Source organism: Balaenoptera musculus, chromosome 2 (assembly GCF_009873245.2).
Source record: "Balaenoptera musculus isolate JJ_BM4_2016_0621 chromosome 2, mBalMus1.pri.v3, whole genome shotgun sequence".
Classification (NCBI taxonomy): Eukaryota; Metazoa; Chordata; class Mammalia; order Artiodactyla; family Balaenopteridae; genus Balaenoptera; species Balaenoptera musculus.
Window position 1 is genome coordinate 139,144,215 of NC_045786.1, and position 16,527 is coordinate 139,160,741.

Genomic DNA, 16,527 nt, shown 5'->3' on the forward strand with positions numbered 1-16,527 from the left:
GCTCTGATAGAGATTCTGCCTTGCCCGACAGGCAGAGGGATCTGTGGACAGCAGAGCACCAGGAGGGGCTGCTGGCTACTCGTTGGCTGTAGGGACAGATAGGTTCTGCCAAAAGGCCCTGGATAGCTAAGATGATCCAAGACTCCCTTCTATCCTCCGTGATATAAGGCAGAAGGCCAGCTGCTTTAGCCCTTGGGTCATCAGGAAGATGCAGAGATTACACCTACACTGCTGAGGGGTAACCCAGCCTAGAGCAATCACTCAGAGGAACTGGGGGACACTCTGAAAAAAAGAGGATCCAGCTACTTGGAAGAAACTCTGGGCGTCAGGTTGGGGCTGCTGGAGAGTTTAGACCATAAGTGGGCGAAACAGAAGGAGGGAGAATGGCCCAGGGATGGGGGCCTGGAATAAGCATGGAGCTTCTGTTCTCTGATGTGAGGGTCTGGGTGACAGGTGCGTGGGTGGGACACATCTGAGGTAGGTGTGTGCGCTGGCTGCTGGGATCACGATGTCAGAGGAGGGTAGGGGACGGGCAGCATTGGATGCTGGGGGGAACATCAGGGGAGGAAAGGGCACAGACAGGAGAGCCTTTTAGGATCTCACAGGATTGTAGTCAAACAGGGAGAGGCCTGAGCCCCTGATGGGCAGGGGATGGCCACATCAGAGTCTTTGCAGAGTCTTGTAAGCTTGACTTTTTAGGGTCCTGCCTTGTTAGGAAACTGACTTGGGTGTGAGGAAGCAGGCAGATGTCTCTTCCCCAAAGGAGGTTCAAGAAGATGAAGGGAAGAGGGGCAGGATGGGTACATTTCTTACCTGGACTAAAGGTGTTGAAGGTGTATTTCCAGGCCAAGCCAGCAGGTGGCGCAGGGGGACAGCACACAGACAACTAACTCCAGCTCCAGGGAGAAAAATAACCAGGGGTGCGACCACAGGGTCTTTGGGAGGTTCTAAAAGATGCTCAGTGAACCCAGACACATCAACAAACAAGGAAACACAAGTGAGCTTCTCTCTAAAGGAAATGCCGATAAGTGAGAATGAGGGCAAGAGGTTGCACCCCAGAGACTGTTTGACTTTAGCCATGCAATGGTCTTACCTGCCTACCTCACAGCAAGGACTGAGCCTAGAGTGTGTATGTAGGGGGCTTCCAGGGAGGGGCACTCCAGGAAGATTGGTTTGGGAGGGTGTTGGCAATGGATGTTAGAATTCATATGGAGGATGTTTGTTTCTCTTAAGAGATGAAGGACTGCAGTGAGAAAAAAATGAAGGGAAAAATGAACACAATCACCTACTAGGTGTTCTACCTATATTCTCTTTTTCTATCCTCACACCCTTTCTGCGAGGCAAGTATCACTACCCCTATTTTACATGAGGGAAACTGAGGGTCAGGGAAAATGAGTAACTTGCCCACAGTCACACAGCTAGTGAATGGAAGTCTGAAGATGCAAATCTCTCTGGTCCCAAACCCTGTGCTCTTCCTACTAAATCCTGCTGCAAGAGAAGACGGTGGTACTATTGCTCCAGAGAAAAGAGCCTATCCGATGGGGCTCATGGTCTAAAGGGGAATGAGTCTAGCTTATGTAAGACACGTGGCTGATTGGCTGAGGCAGTGTGATCGTGTCACGGCCACCTTGGAAAGGGCCAGAAGAGGGGCTTGAGGCCAGACAAGATCTATTGTTGAATACCTTAGGCAACCAAATAGCCCTGTGAGACGGTGGGGTGGGGGAAGCCGGCCACTTCTGCAGCCAAGAACTTTTTCCCTCCCCCAGTGTCTGAGGTCTGGGCTCTCTCATCCTCTGGGTGAGAAGGCTGTCAGCAGACAGGTTGGGAAGGTTGTTCAGAAGACAGTTGTTTGCAAGAGAAGAAAAAGATGGTTGGCTGAGTTGAGAGCAGCCAAAGAGATGAAGAGATGGGAACTTAGGGTGAACAGAGACAAATGCCTAAAGGGAGAACAGAGACGTTGTTGCTGAACAGAGGAAAGAGCATGGGAGGAGCTGAGGCTGGAGCAGTGAGGGGTCCACCGGGTTGGTGGCAGGGATGGTGAGGGGCTCTCATGAGGAGTGGGATGGGCAGCGGAGGGGCTCAGCACTATGTCCCAGGGGCCAGCTGTCTGTCTGAGATGACCACTGGGAAGCAGGGAAGACAACAGGAGGGGACACAGAGCAGAAGTCCACCACATAAGGTGAGGGGGAAAGGAGAGGGGAGTGTGCAGAGTCCCCTTGGACAGGGAGGGGAGACCTGGTCCACGGCCATCCCGGGGGAGAGAACGACTCTTCCTCAGGAGCTGTCTTTGCCATTCCCACCACCAGTGTGGGCTCTTCGGGTCCCTGCCCTGGAGGAGCTGGCAGCTGCTTGATGCCTTGGTGACTCTGAGCCAGCCACTCAGAAAGACTCAAAAGACACTGACTCCCCCATCCAGATCTGACACCCAACAGTCAAGCTGGCAGCTTCAAGCGTCATTTCTGAGATGCCTACGATGTTAACTGAGTCCCATCCTGGGTTCATCAGTATCGGGGATGCTCTAAAACACAGATTGGAAGATGAACTTAGGAGTTGCCTTTGAGCAGCGGGGCCAGGAAGAGCACGTCCGACCATAGCACAGAGAGCTGGGCGCACCGAGCGGCAGACAGATGTCCACAAAGAGCCTAGAGCCAGCTTCTCCACGGAGCCTGGAGTGCCAGGGCGCGGTGCCAGACTGTAGGCAGACACAGCCCTGCCACGCTGATTCAGGCATCCTGGGGAGACAGACACGCCCAGGTTCACGGGAAAACTGACGTCCTTTCCAGGCTGGGTCTGCTCATTATGGACAAACACACCATTTGCCTTCACTGTAAAACGCCTGAATCAGCAGCTCAGTTCAGCCTCACAGGGGGAGGGGAGGGAGGATGGGGAAAGCTCGCTCAGGCAAGAAGAAACACAGCTGCTGCCTCCACACCCACATCCCTTCCCTCCAAGAACGTCAGAGCCAGGCCTCTGGCCGCTGCTTAGAGCCCTAGGCTGCCTGCTGGGCAGGCTGCTGCTGTGGGGAGTTGCCAAGGGAGTGACAGCAGCTGGAGCCAGCCAGCCACTGGCTAAAAGGTGACCTGCTGCAACCCAGTGCCTGCTCAGCCTGGGGCACCATCCCTCACGTTCTCAAGTGCCGGTTATTTCCCTGAAGCCACGTCAACCTCTAAGACGCTGGAAGGGAGAGGCAAGGGACCTGGAGTCTGGACTCCTCCTGTGCGTTCCTAAGGAGATGCCCAGTCCTCTCGGGGAAGCCAGCTGCGGGCGGTCTTGGAAGGTCACGGGAAGAGTGACGTCTGTGAGCTGCTGTTGGGTAAGAGAGTTTTCCCTGACAACCTGATGAAGGCCTGATAATGACAGGCACCCAGGCAGCTGCTCCCCCGAGCGGCCTCACCCCAAGAATCCCTGCACCACAGAGGAATGTAGCCTTGAGACTTGGAGGCAGACGGGGCACGACTGCCCCAAACAGGGAACCCCGAAGGCAGACTCTTGCTTGTTGTCACAGACCCTTGCAGCACCAATCCCTCTCAGGGGTATCCCTCTCGTCGTCACAGCAGCCCCATTGGGAGAGTTCCTAGAGCAGGGCCTGCTTCCCACCCGCGGCCAGGAAACAGGCACAGTGCACAGAAGGGGTCCCGCAGCCGTTGGCTGGGGGCCCATAAGCCTGGGTTGACTCAGATCCTCCGCAATACCATTTTCTCCAGGAAATCAACCTCACCATCTCAGCAATCAGCATCTCATCGCAAATGTTACACCGAGGATTCTGGGGCACTCAGAGCCTAGAAGATGAGGACTCTTAGCAGGACCCTCAAGCCCTCCCCAGAGCCGCACCCAGGATGAAGGGGGGACACATAAGGTGGAGGGTGGTGGGGTGAGAGGAAGGGGCCGGCTCAGCCTGCTGCCCGGCCCCCGCCTGGGACCCCGGGACCACCTTCGGGGCACAGGCCTTGGCAGGAGCAGAGGTCCAACCCTGCCTTCCTCTCTTCCCCAAAGGAAACACCCTGGCCCCTTGCCATCTCTTTCTCACCTCCAGCCTCACACCAGCTGGCACCTGACCACAGAACCAGGTTCCTCAGAGTTGAGAATGAGACAAAAGTGGGGAAACCCGTCTCTCCCAACCCTCCATTTAGGTACATTGTTCACATACAGGAATGTTCTGGACTTTCTGTAATCCCACAGAGTTTTATGAGGGCAGGGAGACCCAGGAGGATTAGGGGGTTTGCCTAAAATCATGCACGAAGTTTCTACAATTAAGAACCCAATGTCCTGACTTCCACTCCAGGAATTTTGCCATTTGTGAAAGCTTGTTTCTTCTGCTTGGCCTCATTCACTCTTACACACTTACCCGTATAATGGATTGTTTTTTTTTTTTCTTTTTGTTTTTATTAGGACATGCTCTAATGTGGAAAGGTAAGAGGTGATAGAGGCAATGGATGTGCTTGAAGAAAAGCTGAATGCGTGGAACGGTACTCCAGTCCCTGCGTGTGCATACGTGTGTGCGTGCACACACCCGGGAAGGGGAGGACCAGGCGGGGCTGGCAGGGTGGCCACCGTGTGCTGTGCAGCAGTCAACACAGGGATTCAGGTGCCTGGTCCACTCCCATGCAGGAAGCTGGCATGCACTAGTGATGGGTTTCACGTGAAGCCACAGCGCACGGATCTATCCTATAGGGCACCGACACCAGACCACACAGCACGGATCTATCCAATAGGGCACCGACACCAGACCACACATGGGACAGCAGGAGAGCCACTGGACCCAGGCCTACCCCAGAGAGAAGGCTCAGCGGACAGCCGCCTTCCTGGGAGAGGCCTGAGGTTTCTGGAAAGGTTTTGAACCCTGCATGTGACCCATTCTCCTCTCTTCTCATATCAAAGACCAATGGGGTATCCCACCCTCCCTCGGAGTCCCATGGATCCTCATGAAAACTCAACAAAGGGCTCGGAAAGGAGAAGCAGCAGGAAATCTGTTTCCATGAGGCCTCAGGCCTGGTGTTCATTTGATTCGCCATCTGGTTTCTTCCTGGTACCGGGCACAGGCCAGTTTCCCCATCTGGTGGGGTGGCTGGCTCTCTGGGAAGGGTCTCAAATGTGGGCTCACTCCCTCCTTCCAGAGACGCTCAGGTCCAAGCAGGTTATACTCCCCCCCAAATCCAGCGACATTCAGGCGGTGGATGGAGGCGGCTCTGATGCACATGTAATTACGTTGCACAGACGTACACGACACAGACAGTGGATGAATCGCGCAGGTGGGCACAAAGGAACCCGTAGACCCGGGCCACCACCGCGCGCAGACACACAGGGACGCACAGCTGAAGCACAGGTGGCAGGAACAGTCCCAGCCCCAGTGTCCACAGTCCATGCCAGCCCCCAGAGTTCTCTCTCCTTCCAGTGGGGGCTGTCCCTGAGAAAAGGGGGCCGGGGCAAAGTCCACCAGAGACTCCCACATGTGCCGATGGGATCTTCAGAGGGAAGTCCTGGGAGAGACCCTCCAGCGGGAGCCCAGGAGTGCCCTCTGCTGGACATGAAGGGCTGGTGCAGCTCAGGACACCTCTGGCCGGTTGGAGGTGTCAGAGGGAGCTCAGAGAGTGTGTGTGTGTGAGTGTGTGTGTGTGTGTGTGTGTCTCAGAAGGGTGGGAAGGGCTGAAATCTAGACCTGACACGGATTCTGCACAGGAAATGCTCAGTGTTGTGCATTTTTCTGGGGTGCCTGGTGTACCAGAAATTTCCACCAAGAACTCCTAAAGGTTCAGGCAAGCTTACCTGGGCACCTGGAGAGGTGGTGGACATGCAGTGGCAAAGCCATGCAAGGCACATGCTGGATTCTTGCTTTCTTCTCAGTCAGCTGCTCCCAGGACATTTCCCCAAAACCTGGATCACAGCCTCCCAGACTTCCTGCATAGACCTCCTGGGTCCTTTTAGCTAAAGGATCTATTCCAGGCCAGGTCCTGAAGCCATCTGTCCAGGCCTCTGGCAGCGGGAGTGTTTGCGTCCCTCCCTCACCTCCCCCATGCATCCTCTTTTTCTACAAGTTGGAGGCCTGTGACCCAGAAGCCCTGGGGCTCTCCCTCACTCCTGAAGGGCTCCGTCAAGTCTGTTCTTGCCTCAGAGCCAGCTCTATCTCCAACTCACTGACCCACAAGCATCAGGCCAGAAAGGTGCAAGGGGGGAGGGGCTCTGCTTAGGAGGAAGGAATCTGCTAGAGGGTGGGTATGCCCACTTCACTGCCCCAAATGCCATGGCCGGGGCAGGAAGACCAAATGGTCCATTTGTGAGTATATTTGTGTGTGTGTGTGGGTGTAGAGGGTAGAGTTAAGGATGGTGTTAGAGGGAAAATGGGTAAAAGGACAGTGTATAAAAAGGAATCATTCCTGCCTGTATAAAGTGCTTCCCCTGATGTAGATGGTAATGTATTTATATAATAAAATTTATTAGACCAGATAAAACCAAACTAAGAGGGTCATTCATGTCAGTGGGCTGGCATGTCAGTTTCTTCTTGGTCGAAGGGAGAAGGGGAATTATTCTCGGAATTAAGAAAAGCTAAGTTAACAAGGAAGACTGATTGAGGGAGTCTGGTGGGTAGGGGCAGTGTGTGCCCATCCTGGCCTCCTGCCCCAGCTGAGCCTAGTCGGGATGAGGGGGCTCTGGCAGCAACGACTCCCAGGAACTAGACAGATGGGACAGGGAACTGACCGGGGACGTTCTCTCTGTGGCTGCTCGGTGGGGACCTCGGGGAGCCTCCCCTGCCGTCTCGCCTTCCTCCTCTTGAGGCCTATGGAAGACACAGTCCCGCTTTAGGAACAAACACCTCTCAGAGGCCAGAGACTACCTCCAAGGCCTGGCTTCCCACCCCGGCCCCAGAGAACACAAGCCAAGTCAGCAGCCTGGCAGACACTTAGCCAGGAGCTGCTCAATCTGCCTCAGCCTGAAAGGTTAGGCGGATGCTTCAGAAATGCCATGGCTCCGTGCAGCACGGCCTCTGGGACTCGTGTGCAGCTGGTTCCCAGAGCAGGGGGGCAATGGTGCAGCAGCCACTGCCCTCCACCCATTTTCTTCCTGCACGAGGCCTTCAGGCCACCCAGGATTGGGGGGGGAAGAAAGCTCTTCTCCGTCTTTAAGCTCCAGGCACTCTGTAGTTCTCTGACTAGTGGCCCAGGTGTGAGAGGTCACGTGCGGACTGTCAAGGCATCAGGGGGCGGTTTCTGATTAGAAGGACCCTCCTCCACCCTTCTCAGCAGAGGTCTCCAGCCAAGTCGTCCCCGCACTCACCCAGTCTCCTCCTCAGTTCTCTCCGGGGTCTGGTGTTCCTTGAGCTCCAGCTAGGGGAGGCAAAGGTGGCGGGTGTCGGGTCAGAGCAGCCACAGAGGGGAGCCTGCTCTCAGACATCCTTCCTCGAAAGAGGCTCCCTATACCCGACACACCTGGTGGTTGTTCCTGTTGGAATTAGCCCCTTTTGTCTTTCGGGTTCAAAAGTCAGTACTTTCTCCCACTCCTATTTCCTTCCCACTCTCCCGCCTTGCCCAGCCTTTACACTGTCCGCAGGTCCCCAGTAACCGCCGAAGACTTCTTGACTTGAGGAACCCCCAAGGCGCGGCTGCCCACCTCCCCGAGCCTCCCGGCTCACCGTGGTGGGCTTCTCCAGGGCGGCGAAGCGCTCTGCCCAGCCTGCCGTGGATTTCTCAAAAGCCTCATGCCTCTTGATGAGCTTTTCCACACTGTCCACCGTGTGTCCAAAGTCCCGGCTGGCCAGGTAGGGCTCCTGGGCGATCAGCCACGCTTCAGCCACCGAGGCGTCCCGAGAGAACTGGCACACTTCCAGCCCTGCCACGGACAACACGGCCCGGGGGTCTGTCAGCACCCAGCGGTCCGATCCTGCCGGGACCCCGGGGCCCCTCACAGACAGACGCAGAGCTGGCGGGCAGGCCGAGGCCCACATAGGTGTCCCTGAACCGCGTGGACACCCTGCTCAGTGGTGACCTGCTGCCCGAGGCTGCTCCATCCCCGTGCTGGGCCCCTACCTCATCTCCACCGATAGCGATATTTGAAAAACACATTAATTAGAACAAACTCTAAAAATGGTTTCGACCTCGCCCTTTGAGAACAGTCTTCTGCCCTGAGTGTTCCCTTCCCGGGCCCTGGCTGTCTCACTCACACAGTCGTGCACAAGCAGCCAAGGGAGAGTCCAGGTCTTTGTGGCTTGCGGCTCCTACCTGGGTGGTGGAATTTCCCTACCTCTCCTGTTTCCAGCTGCGGAGAACAGAGTTCTTTCTGTTCCCCACACGCCTCAGATCAAACCTTTGGGATGCGCTAGAGCCTTACCCTGACCCCTGGAGAGGCCACAGCTCTACGGGGACAGCGGCCAAGCAGGAGGCCGGGGACAGGTGGGGCAGAGGGTGGACAGGGGGCAGGTGCTGGCTGGTCAGAGGCAGGCTTCCAGCAGCGTGTCTGCTGGGTCTTCTCCCCCAAGGCCCTTGGCCCTGAACTTTGCTGATGAGTGGTGCTGTGGAGGCTCTTCTCCAGCAGGGGGGGAAATCCACCGCGTTGTGACATCACCCCTCCCTGGCCCCCCCCCCCCCCCCCCCCCCCCCCCCCCCAGGTTCCCTGGCTCCCAGGCTGCACTCACACATGTGGAGCTGCTCCTGGCGGGCCTTCCACTTCTCCTTCATCTCCTTCCTCCTGGACACCACCTGCTGCAGTTTCTCCCTGATCTGTGGGGAGGAAGGGAAGACGGCTCAGGCTTTGGTAACCCTTCCCCCTGTCTGAGGTGGTGTGCAGAGAGGCCCTGCACAGCCTGCTGGGCTTTGTCACACCGACCTGGCTTCAAGTCTTGGCCCTGCCACTTGCCAGCTGTGCAGCCTTGGGTAAATTACTTAACCTCTCTGAGGTTACCACAGGCCTCACCCAGGAAGTGGGTGTCACCAAGACCAAAGCACACACACATGCGAGGGTTAGGTGGGTTATGAGCCCACTCTCCCTACAGAGAAGCGGCCAGTTCCTCGAATAGGTTTGGTGGAGCTATAATCCCCGGACCTACACACAGCCCCAGCCCTCCCCGGGGTGAAAGAAAGCTAAGCCTCCTCAGAGAAACCACGGCCCACGGGTTCCCTCCCAGGAAGCTGTCTGGCCCAGCAGGAGTGGAGGCGAGGACAGGAGAGGGCCCGTCTCTGTCCCTCCTTCCCCTCACACCTCATCCGAGGCTTGGTGTTGCCGCTGCAGCAGGGACTCGCCCAGCTCCAGGCAGGCGCTGAAGTTCTTGCTTCGCGTTTCCATCTCCGCCAGAATGCCCTTGTGATACTTCATGAGCAGTTCCACCGAGGAGACGTCCCTGCGGGGGCAGGCGTTTGGTGAAAAAGGAAACTCTGGGTGACTCTGGCCCATCTGACACCAAGTCCCGATCAGAGGGGGGCCCCTACCTGCCTGGGAGTCTGACTCTCTCCTCTCTCTCTGGACAGCCAGGAAGCCCTCTGCCAGCTGCCCAGCCCCAGCAGGAACACTGATGCCCTAGTGTCCTCCCTTGGTCAGTGGTCAGGACACAGACGGGGGTGCAGTGAATGTTAAATTTGGCAATAAAAAGGAATGAGGTACTGATACATGCTACATGGATGAACCTTGGAAAGATTGTGGTAAGTGAAAGAAGCCAGTCACAAAGGACCACATATTATATGATTCCACTCATATGAAAAGTCTACAACAGGCAAATTTAGAGACAGAAAGCAGATTAGTGGTTGCCAGAGGAGTGGGGGGTGATGACTGCTAAGGGGTACAGGGTTTCTTTTTGGGGTGATGAAAATGTTCTAAACATGCTGTGGTGATGGTTGTACAACTGTGACTATGCAAAACAAGAATGGTACATTTTAAATGGCTGAATTGTATGGTATGTGGATTATAGCTCAATAATGATGTTAAACATAAAAGCTTGACCACCAGGACAGGCACCCTAGGGGCAGAGGGACAGTGGTAGGCACAAAGTGTGTAGAGAGCTCTGATCCCGGCCGACTGCCCACACGCCTGCCCCCACCTCTCATGCACAAATGAGCTCCTTTCCTGAGTTTTAGGGAAATGGCCCCCGTATGCCCGTGCTGGGGGAAGAGCAGGACCACTTCTGGACCTGCCCAGCTCTGAATGTGTAAACTGCTTATGTTCACTGACAACCACGGCCACTGCCCCCGCTGTAGAATCTGAACGACAGATGTCTTTCTCGCCACTCTCAGGATTCCCTTTACTCTGGAATAGTCGGTTCTCCTGGTGGCAGCGGAGCCACTCAGGTTCTCCCTGGACCCAGCCTCAGGTGCCCCTTGGGGATTCTTGCGCACCCACAGTCCAGGACGTCCCTCCGGGGTAGACCCTCGGAGCAGCGCCCTGCTCTGCCAGCCTCTGGGACAAAGTGGGCCAGGAGCGGGGCTGCCTTGAGGACGCTGCCCTCACCTGGGCTTCTCCTGGGTCTCGATTTGCCGGATGATGCTCTCCATCCAGGAGAGGAGGTCTCGGACCATGCTGAAGAAGCGGAATTTGTCCGCTGTGTCCACCAGCTGGGTGCGGCGCCCCGCGCAGGCATCGAGCAGTGCCTGCCACGCAGCAGACACCTCCTGCTCCTTGTTCTGGATGGTGTCTGCCTTCTCTCCAGCGTACGCTGTCTGCAGGCGGGTGGCCACGTCCTGGAACTGCTGTACCTGTGATGGGGCAAAACTGAACACTGTTTTCCAGGCAGACACGACTTGGGCCTAGGATGGGCAAGAGCGTCTGCCTCCTCCCAGTCTCCCTCCCGAGGACAGTGCTGGAAGCAGGATCCACCCACTGGGTGCTGGAGAGAAGGCTCCTTGCTTTGGCACCTCTGCTGACCCAAAGCATCCCTTGGGCTCTGATGAGGATTTGGGAGTGAGAGGGGCTCTGTGCCCTTTGATGTATGATTATGAGAGTAATTATGTACCAGGCACTGCTCTAAACACTTTTTGTTACTCTCTTCGTCTTTACAACAACACCATCAAAGAGGTACTATTATTATCCCTGTTTTTGAGATGAGGAAACTGAGGCACAGGGAGGCTAAGTGACTGGCCCGAGGTCACTCACGCTCAGAGAGGGTGCAACTGGGATTGGAGGCATGCTCTCAACTCCCTGTTCCTAACCGTTCTGCATGGTGCCATCCGCTGTTCGAGGCCGGCCCCAGGGCAGTGAAGTCTCATTCCTGAGACCTCGGTGGGGCTGTACCTGCCACAGGGGCTCCAGTACCCCCAAAGCACCTCCAGCTGGAGGACAAATCTTTAGGCTGTCCCCTTCTTGGTGAACCAGGGGCCCAACCTACTTTGGTGTTCTTTCCTGAAACCCTACTGGGTCGGTGCAGGACTGCACAGCCGGCCAAGCTCTCCCTGCTCCACTGGAAGCCTGGTGAGTCCCCACAGCTGAGCCCCTTGCCCTCACCCTTTCCATCATGCTGAACTCTGCAGAACCCTAGGGGCCTGTGGAGGTACCTCAGGGGGCACCCCATGATGAGAGGAGGGAGTCTAGGCTGGTCTTGGGCCCCCCTCCAGCTCCCATGGGGAAAGGCTGAACAGCTCAGTGGCTAAGGGTGTGGAGTCTATAGCCAGACTGCCAGGATCTGAATTCTGGCTCCACTGCTTAGCTGCATGTTTCTGGACAACTTAGTTACCCTTCTGTGCCTTGCTTTCCTCATCTAGAAAAGGCAGATAACATTATTCCCTTCCTCAGAGGGAGGCTGAGGATTCAGTGACCACGTATATTGCTTAGAACAGTACCTGGTGCTAGAAAAGTGCTACATGTATGTTCACTAATGATACTGTAATACTTTGACAACCAGAGAAATTGCATTTGATGGTATTTTTGCATCGGGTTTTGGGAAAGGTTCAGTTTAAAGAACTAGTTCTGAAGCTAAAAAACATCTGAAAGCCTCTGCTTCCTGCCCCGAGCTTTCTCTAAGGAGATGCCTGTTCGAGAAGTCTCCCCTCTAGAAGCCAGGAGAGGACCTGACACTGCGCCCCAGGGAAGCTAGTCATGGGGAAGGCGTGGAGGGACAGCCAGGGATGAGAGGCACCTGCACACCCAGCAGGTGGAGCTCCCGCTCGAAGGCTGTGTGCACGCGGTGGAAGGACTCGGCAGTGCTGGCGTCCAGCCCCACATCCTCAGGCAGCTCGCGGTGCTTCTCATCAATGAGGCCCAGGATCTCGGCGCCAGTGTAGAAGTAGCGCTGCAGGTCATAGGAGGCCGCCAGCAGCTGCATACGCGTGTCAATGAGCTCCAGCAGGTCCGCCCACATCTCGTTCAGCCCGTCCTTCCACTCGGCGATGGTGGCCGCCTCTGAGTGGCCCGCGTCGATGAGCCGCTCAATGATGGCATTCACGTTGTCCACCCGCTCCTGCCCAATTGCCCCGGTCTCCCGGGCAAAGTCCCGGAACTTGTCCCGGAGCAGCTGGACGGGGGTAGACAGAAAAGCGGTTACCGGTTATCAGCGCTCAGGGGTGTGGTGGTGTCATCACCCTAGCTGCCCACTCTCCCAGCGGCACCTGCCACTGCCTGGAGCTGAGCTCTCACATCTTCCCCAGGGCACCTGAGCTCACACCGGGGGAGCCCGCATCTCTGCGGCACTTTGCATCTGGCGGGTGTGTGTATGTGTCTGGAATGACAGCTCCTAGGTCTACTGCATTAGAGGGAGACAAAGCAAGCGGTGGCCATGGGTACTCACAGTCACGTGGTCAAAGTCTTGCCCCATTTCTGGGGAGGAGGCCACCAGCTCCTTCTCCGTGATCCACTGCTCCAGGTCTTCCACCTCCCTCTTCAGCTGGAACAGGTGGCACATGTTCTCCAGCTTCCGCCTGCGCTCCTCTGCCATGTCCTTCAGCCCCGCGTACTGCTTGTCCACCTGCCCCTGAAGTCTGATGATCTGTTCCCTGGAATTCAAAACAAGAAAGCCCTCAGAGACGGCAACAGAGAGACCAGAGCAGCCAGATGAGAGGAGCCAGCCTCCTCCTCCCCAGCCCCGAGGCAGGGACGAGTGGCGGAGCACAGCTTCGGAGAAACGGCAGAGCGACTTTTCACGGGGAAGAGTTGGGGAGAGAAGGAACCATCCCTTAGACCATGATGCTTCAGGGGATAGTGAAATGTATTCCCCTAGAGGGGGTGCCTCCCGCCCCTGTCCCTGACTCTGGGAAGCTCAGAGAGACAAGGGCAAATGGAGAACTCCTCCGCTATTCTTCCAGGGAGGCTGAGGCGTGGGCTGTCTGAGCCTGGCTCCACCAGCAGCAGACCCTGCTCAGCTCTTCCGGGAGGGACATGCCATACCAGGGGCTCGATCCCTGGGGCTCCTTGGGAGATGCTGAGGCGGCTGCTGGGGGTGCCCTGAAGGTGACTGAGGACAGGGCCATGACTGGGGGTGGCCTGAGGTGTCTGGCCCAGTGGGCTCCCATTTATGCAAAACCCACGCAACTGAACAGTTTAGATGGGTATATAGTGATTTCGCTGAGACACTGTGAGATCCTGAGGTACCTTCCGGACCACAAAAAGAAAAGCAAATTTAGGCTATGCTGAAAGATGCTGAAGACTAACTCTTGAAAAGACTGGAGCTCTCTGTTCACCAAGAGGGTAGTTTTGCTGTTCCATTTCCTAATCTATTTGCAAACCAGGCCTCAGTCAGCCCTGTGTGAAGTTACACAAAACCACAACATAAAAGGGAATTGGGGGGGCTTCCCTGGTGGAGCAGCGGTTGGGAATCCGCCTGCCAATGCAGGGGACACAGGTTCGTGCCCCGGTCCGGGAGGATCCCACATGCCGCGGAGCGGCTAGGCCCGTGAGCCACAACTACTGAGCCTGCGCGTCTGGAGCCTGTGCTCCGCAACAAGAGAGGCTGCGATAGTGAGAGGCCCGCGCACCGCGATGAAGAGTGGCCCCCGCACCGCAATGAAGAGTGGCCCCCGCTTGCCACGACTAGAGAAAGCCCTTGCACAGAAACGAAGACCAAACACAGCCATAAATAGATAAATAAATATAAATAAATTAAAAAAAAAAAAAAAGAATAGTTGGTCGGCTTATTTAAAAAAAAAAAAAAAAAAAGGCAATTGGGCCAATCAGCAGGCCAGAAGGCAGTTTTCTCAAACCCACAGTTTTTGGGAAAACTGTTCCTGTTTTCCGCCTTGGACCTGAAGGGATCCTGGTTGGTGGGGCCCCTGGCCTGACGCCCGGGATCTGGCCAAGTTGTCCCAAGAGGCACACGCACCCCTCGGGGTGGCCTGCAGACAGCAGGCCCTGGGCCCGGCCAGCCAGCTGCTTGATGTTCCGCCCGTACTCCTCTACTGTGCGTTGCTGCCGCAAGTGCCGCTTCAACATCACGATGGCGCCCTCTTCATCCTAGGAGGCAGCGGACTGTCAGGGCACGAGCTCACCTGGCCCAGGTTACAGCCCAGCTCCTGGAGGTGCCCGAGATGGGGCAGGGCCAGGCTCGCGGGACACCCACAGGAGAACTGCGCACGGTCCCCTCCCCTCTCCTCCCGTTGCCCGGCAACACCTGCACCCTACCTTCCATTCGTCGCCCTCAATTCTCGTCTGACATCCACCCTTCCCGGCCCAGATCCAACCTCTGTCCCCATGGAAACTTCCTGTATCACCCCAGCTTTTAGAGACCCCCCTCACCTCACCTCTCACCCCCTCCCGCAGCAGTTCATCTGCACAGAATCCACGGCACAAAAGAGGTGAAGAACCCTTGGGTTAGAGCAAATCTAATTGGCAAACAGGGCGCCCGGCTGCAGTACGTGCACTGTATGTTCTTGAGAGGAGGGGCGTCCTGAGAAGGAGGGCACCTCGTACACCCTCTCCCTGCCCTCACTCCTCACACGCCTGGCCTTACAGGTTCCCCACTGACTGCCCACCCCCACCCAGCTCTTCCTCTGGGCTGGTCTCGACGCCCAGCCTGGCACCCTGCCCGAGCCGACCTGGGGGGTCTCGTCGGAGAAGACGTAGAACTCCTGCTCACTGATCCAGGCCTCGGCCTCGCCCGCGTCCAGGTAGTACTGCTGCGCCTCGCTGGCGTCCCGCAGGCGCTGCAGCCGGCCGGCCGCCGTCTCCCGCAGTGTGTCCCACGAGCCCTGCAGATGCCCCAGGCGCTCCTCCACGTCCCGGCAGTCGATCTCGGCCGCGGCCACCAGCTGCTGCCCTCTGTGCAGCACGTCCTCCACCCGCGGCGCGTGGCCCAGGATCTCGTTCTGCAGCGTCTGCGGCCAGAGGGGAAGGGCTCAGGGGCTGGTCTTCCCACCGTGCAGGGCAGCCCAGGGTCCTACCCTGGCATCTCTCGCCCTGAACCCCTTGGGGAAGCTTAGACTGCTAGTGACCAGGTGCCCAGCACGGTGCTGGGCCTGCCACCTCGTTCTCCTCTGGCCCCCACCATGACCTCCTGAGGTCAGCACTGGACACCAGCGCACAGCAGTTAGGTGACTGTGGGCAGTGAGTGGCAGGGTGGGATTTGAACACGGCTCTCTGGGAGCCCAGAGCCTGTGCTCCTGAGGGCTCCCTACACTTCCTGTTTCAGCGGAGCTTGATTTCTTAGCTGTACATGGTGGAGGAGAGGAAAACGATTCTTAAATGGCCTTTTGAGATCTGATTTTAGCAGCTTTTTTACTCTGTATAAAACAATAGTTGACAGTTGCTCCTTGTTCAGAGTTTAGGATTTCGTTTTGTTTTCCCCTGTTTCTATTTCTCAAATCATTTTTGAGCTTTGTATTATTTCCTGCTTGAGCCTTTGGTCACCAAAATGGCATTTTCTTCCCACTCTGGTCACCTTTATCTTCAGGGGGCCGTGACATGTTGTCACTCGCTTTCTGGGTCCTAGAGGCCCCAGCCTGGTTGCTCCTTGCATGTGGGCTTTTGGCTCCTTACCCCCCATCTCCTCCCTTTTTACAATTTCCCATGGCCTTGAAAACTGTCTAGAGGGCGGGGGGTAAGAGCAGTACACACAGGCTGTGCTATGACTGTCAGCATTTAAAACACATAGAACTAGCAATACCCACAAGTCACCTAACCTGCTGAAATGCATCTTTACACTTGATGCTCAGAATCTCGATTCTGACAATTTCCCATGGTCTCTGCAATTGTATTCAAACAACCCGTGATGTCAGCTCTGCTTGCCTCTTTACTTTCTTTGAGATCTTACAACCTCTCCCTGAGATCTTATATCCTAAAAAGGTATTTCTTTCTCTCCTTTTAAGCAATTCCTTTCTAGGCTCCTGTGCAGTATGCTTACTTAGGACATCTTCTTCCCTGACTTCATTCATTCAACCCATAGTTATTATTTCTGATGTATCAGGCCCTGTTCTAGGTTCTAGGGACAATAGGGGAACAAGATAAACAAAACCCCTGCCCTCATAAAGCTTACACTCTAGAAGAGGAAATGATAAGCATGTAAATAAATGAATGAATGTAGATAACAGGTGCTACGAGGAACAGACACCACTGAGATGAGGATTGTCTTCCAAGGCATGGTGGTGGCCACTTTAACTGGGGGAGTCAGGAAGGGTTTTCTGTGCAGATGAC

At 56.1% G+C, this 16,527-nt stretch overlaps 1 protein-coding gene across 6 annotated transcripts in view; it reads right to left on the reverse strand.

Moving 5' to 3' along the window:
- The window catches only part of SPTB (spectrin beta, erythrocytic), a 125,230-nt gene that overhangs the window by 9,669 nt on the left and 99,034 nt on the right, over positions 1 to 16,527 (reverse strand). For all 6 annotated transcript variants that reach the window (XM_036841175.1, XM_036841176.1, XM_036841174.1 and 3 more), the window contains 10 exons: positions 14,934 to 15,212; positions 14,222 to 14,352; positions 12,695 to 12,899; positions 12,047 to 12,421; positions 10,426 to 10,670; positions 9,187 to 9,325; positions 8,624 to 8,708; positions 7,625 to 7,821; positions 7,270 to 7,319; positions 6,694 to 6,772 (listed from right to left, as the gene is read on the reverse strand). In XM_036841175.1, the coding sequence (XP_036697070.1) occupies positions 6,694 to 6,772; positions 7,270 to 7,319; positions 7,625 to 7,821; positions 8,624 to 8,708; positions 9,187 to 9,325; positions 10,426 to 10,670; positions 12,047 to 12,421; positions 12,695 to 12,899; positions 14,222 to 14,352; positions 14,934 to 15,212 (1,785 nt within the window). The remainder of the gene's footprint in view (positions 1 to 6,693; positions 6,773 to 7,269; positions 7,320 to 7,624; positions 7,822 to 8,623; positions 8,709 to 9,186; positions 9,326 to 10,425; positions 10,671 to 12,046; positions 12,422 to 12,694; positions 12,900 to 14,221; positions 14,353 to 14,933; positions 15,213 to 16,527) is intronic.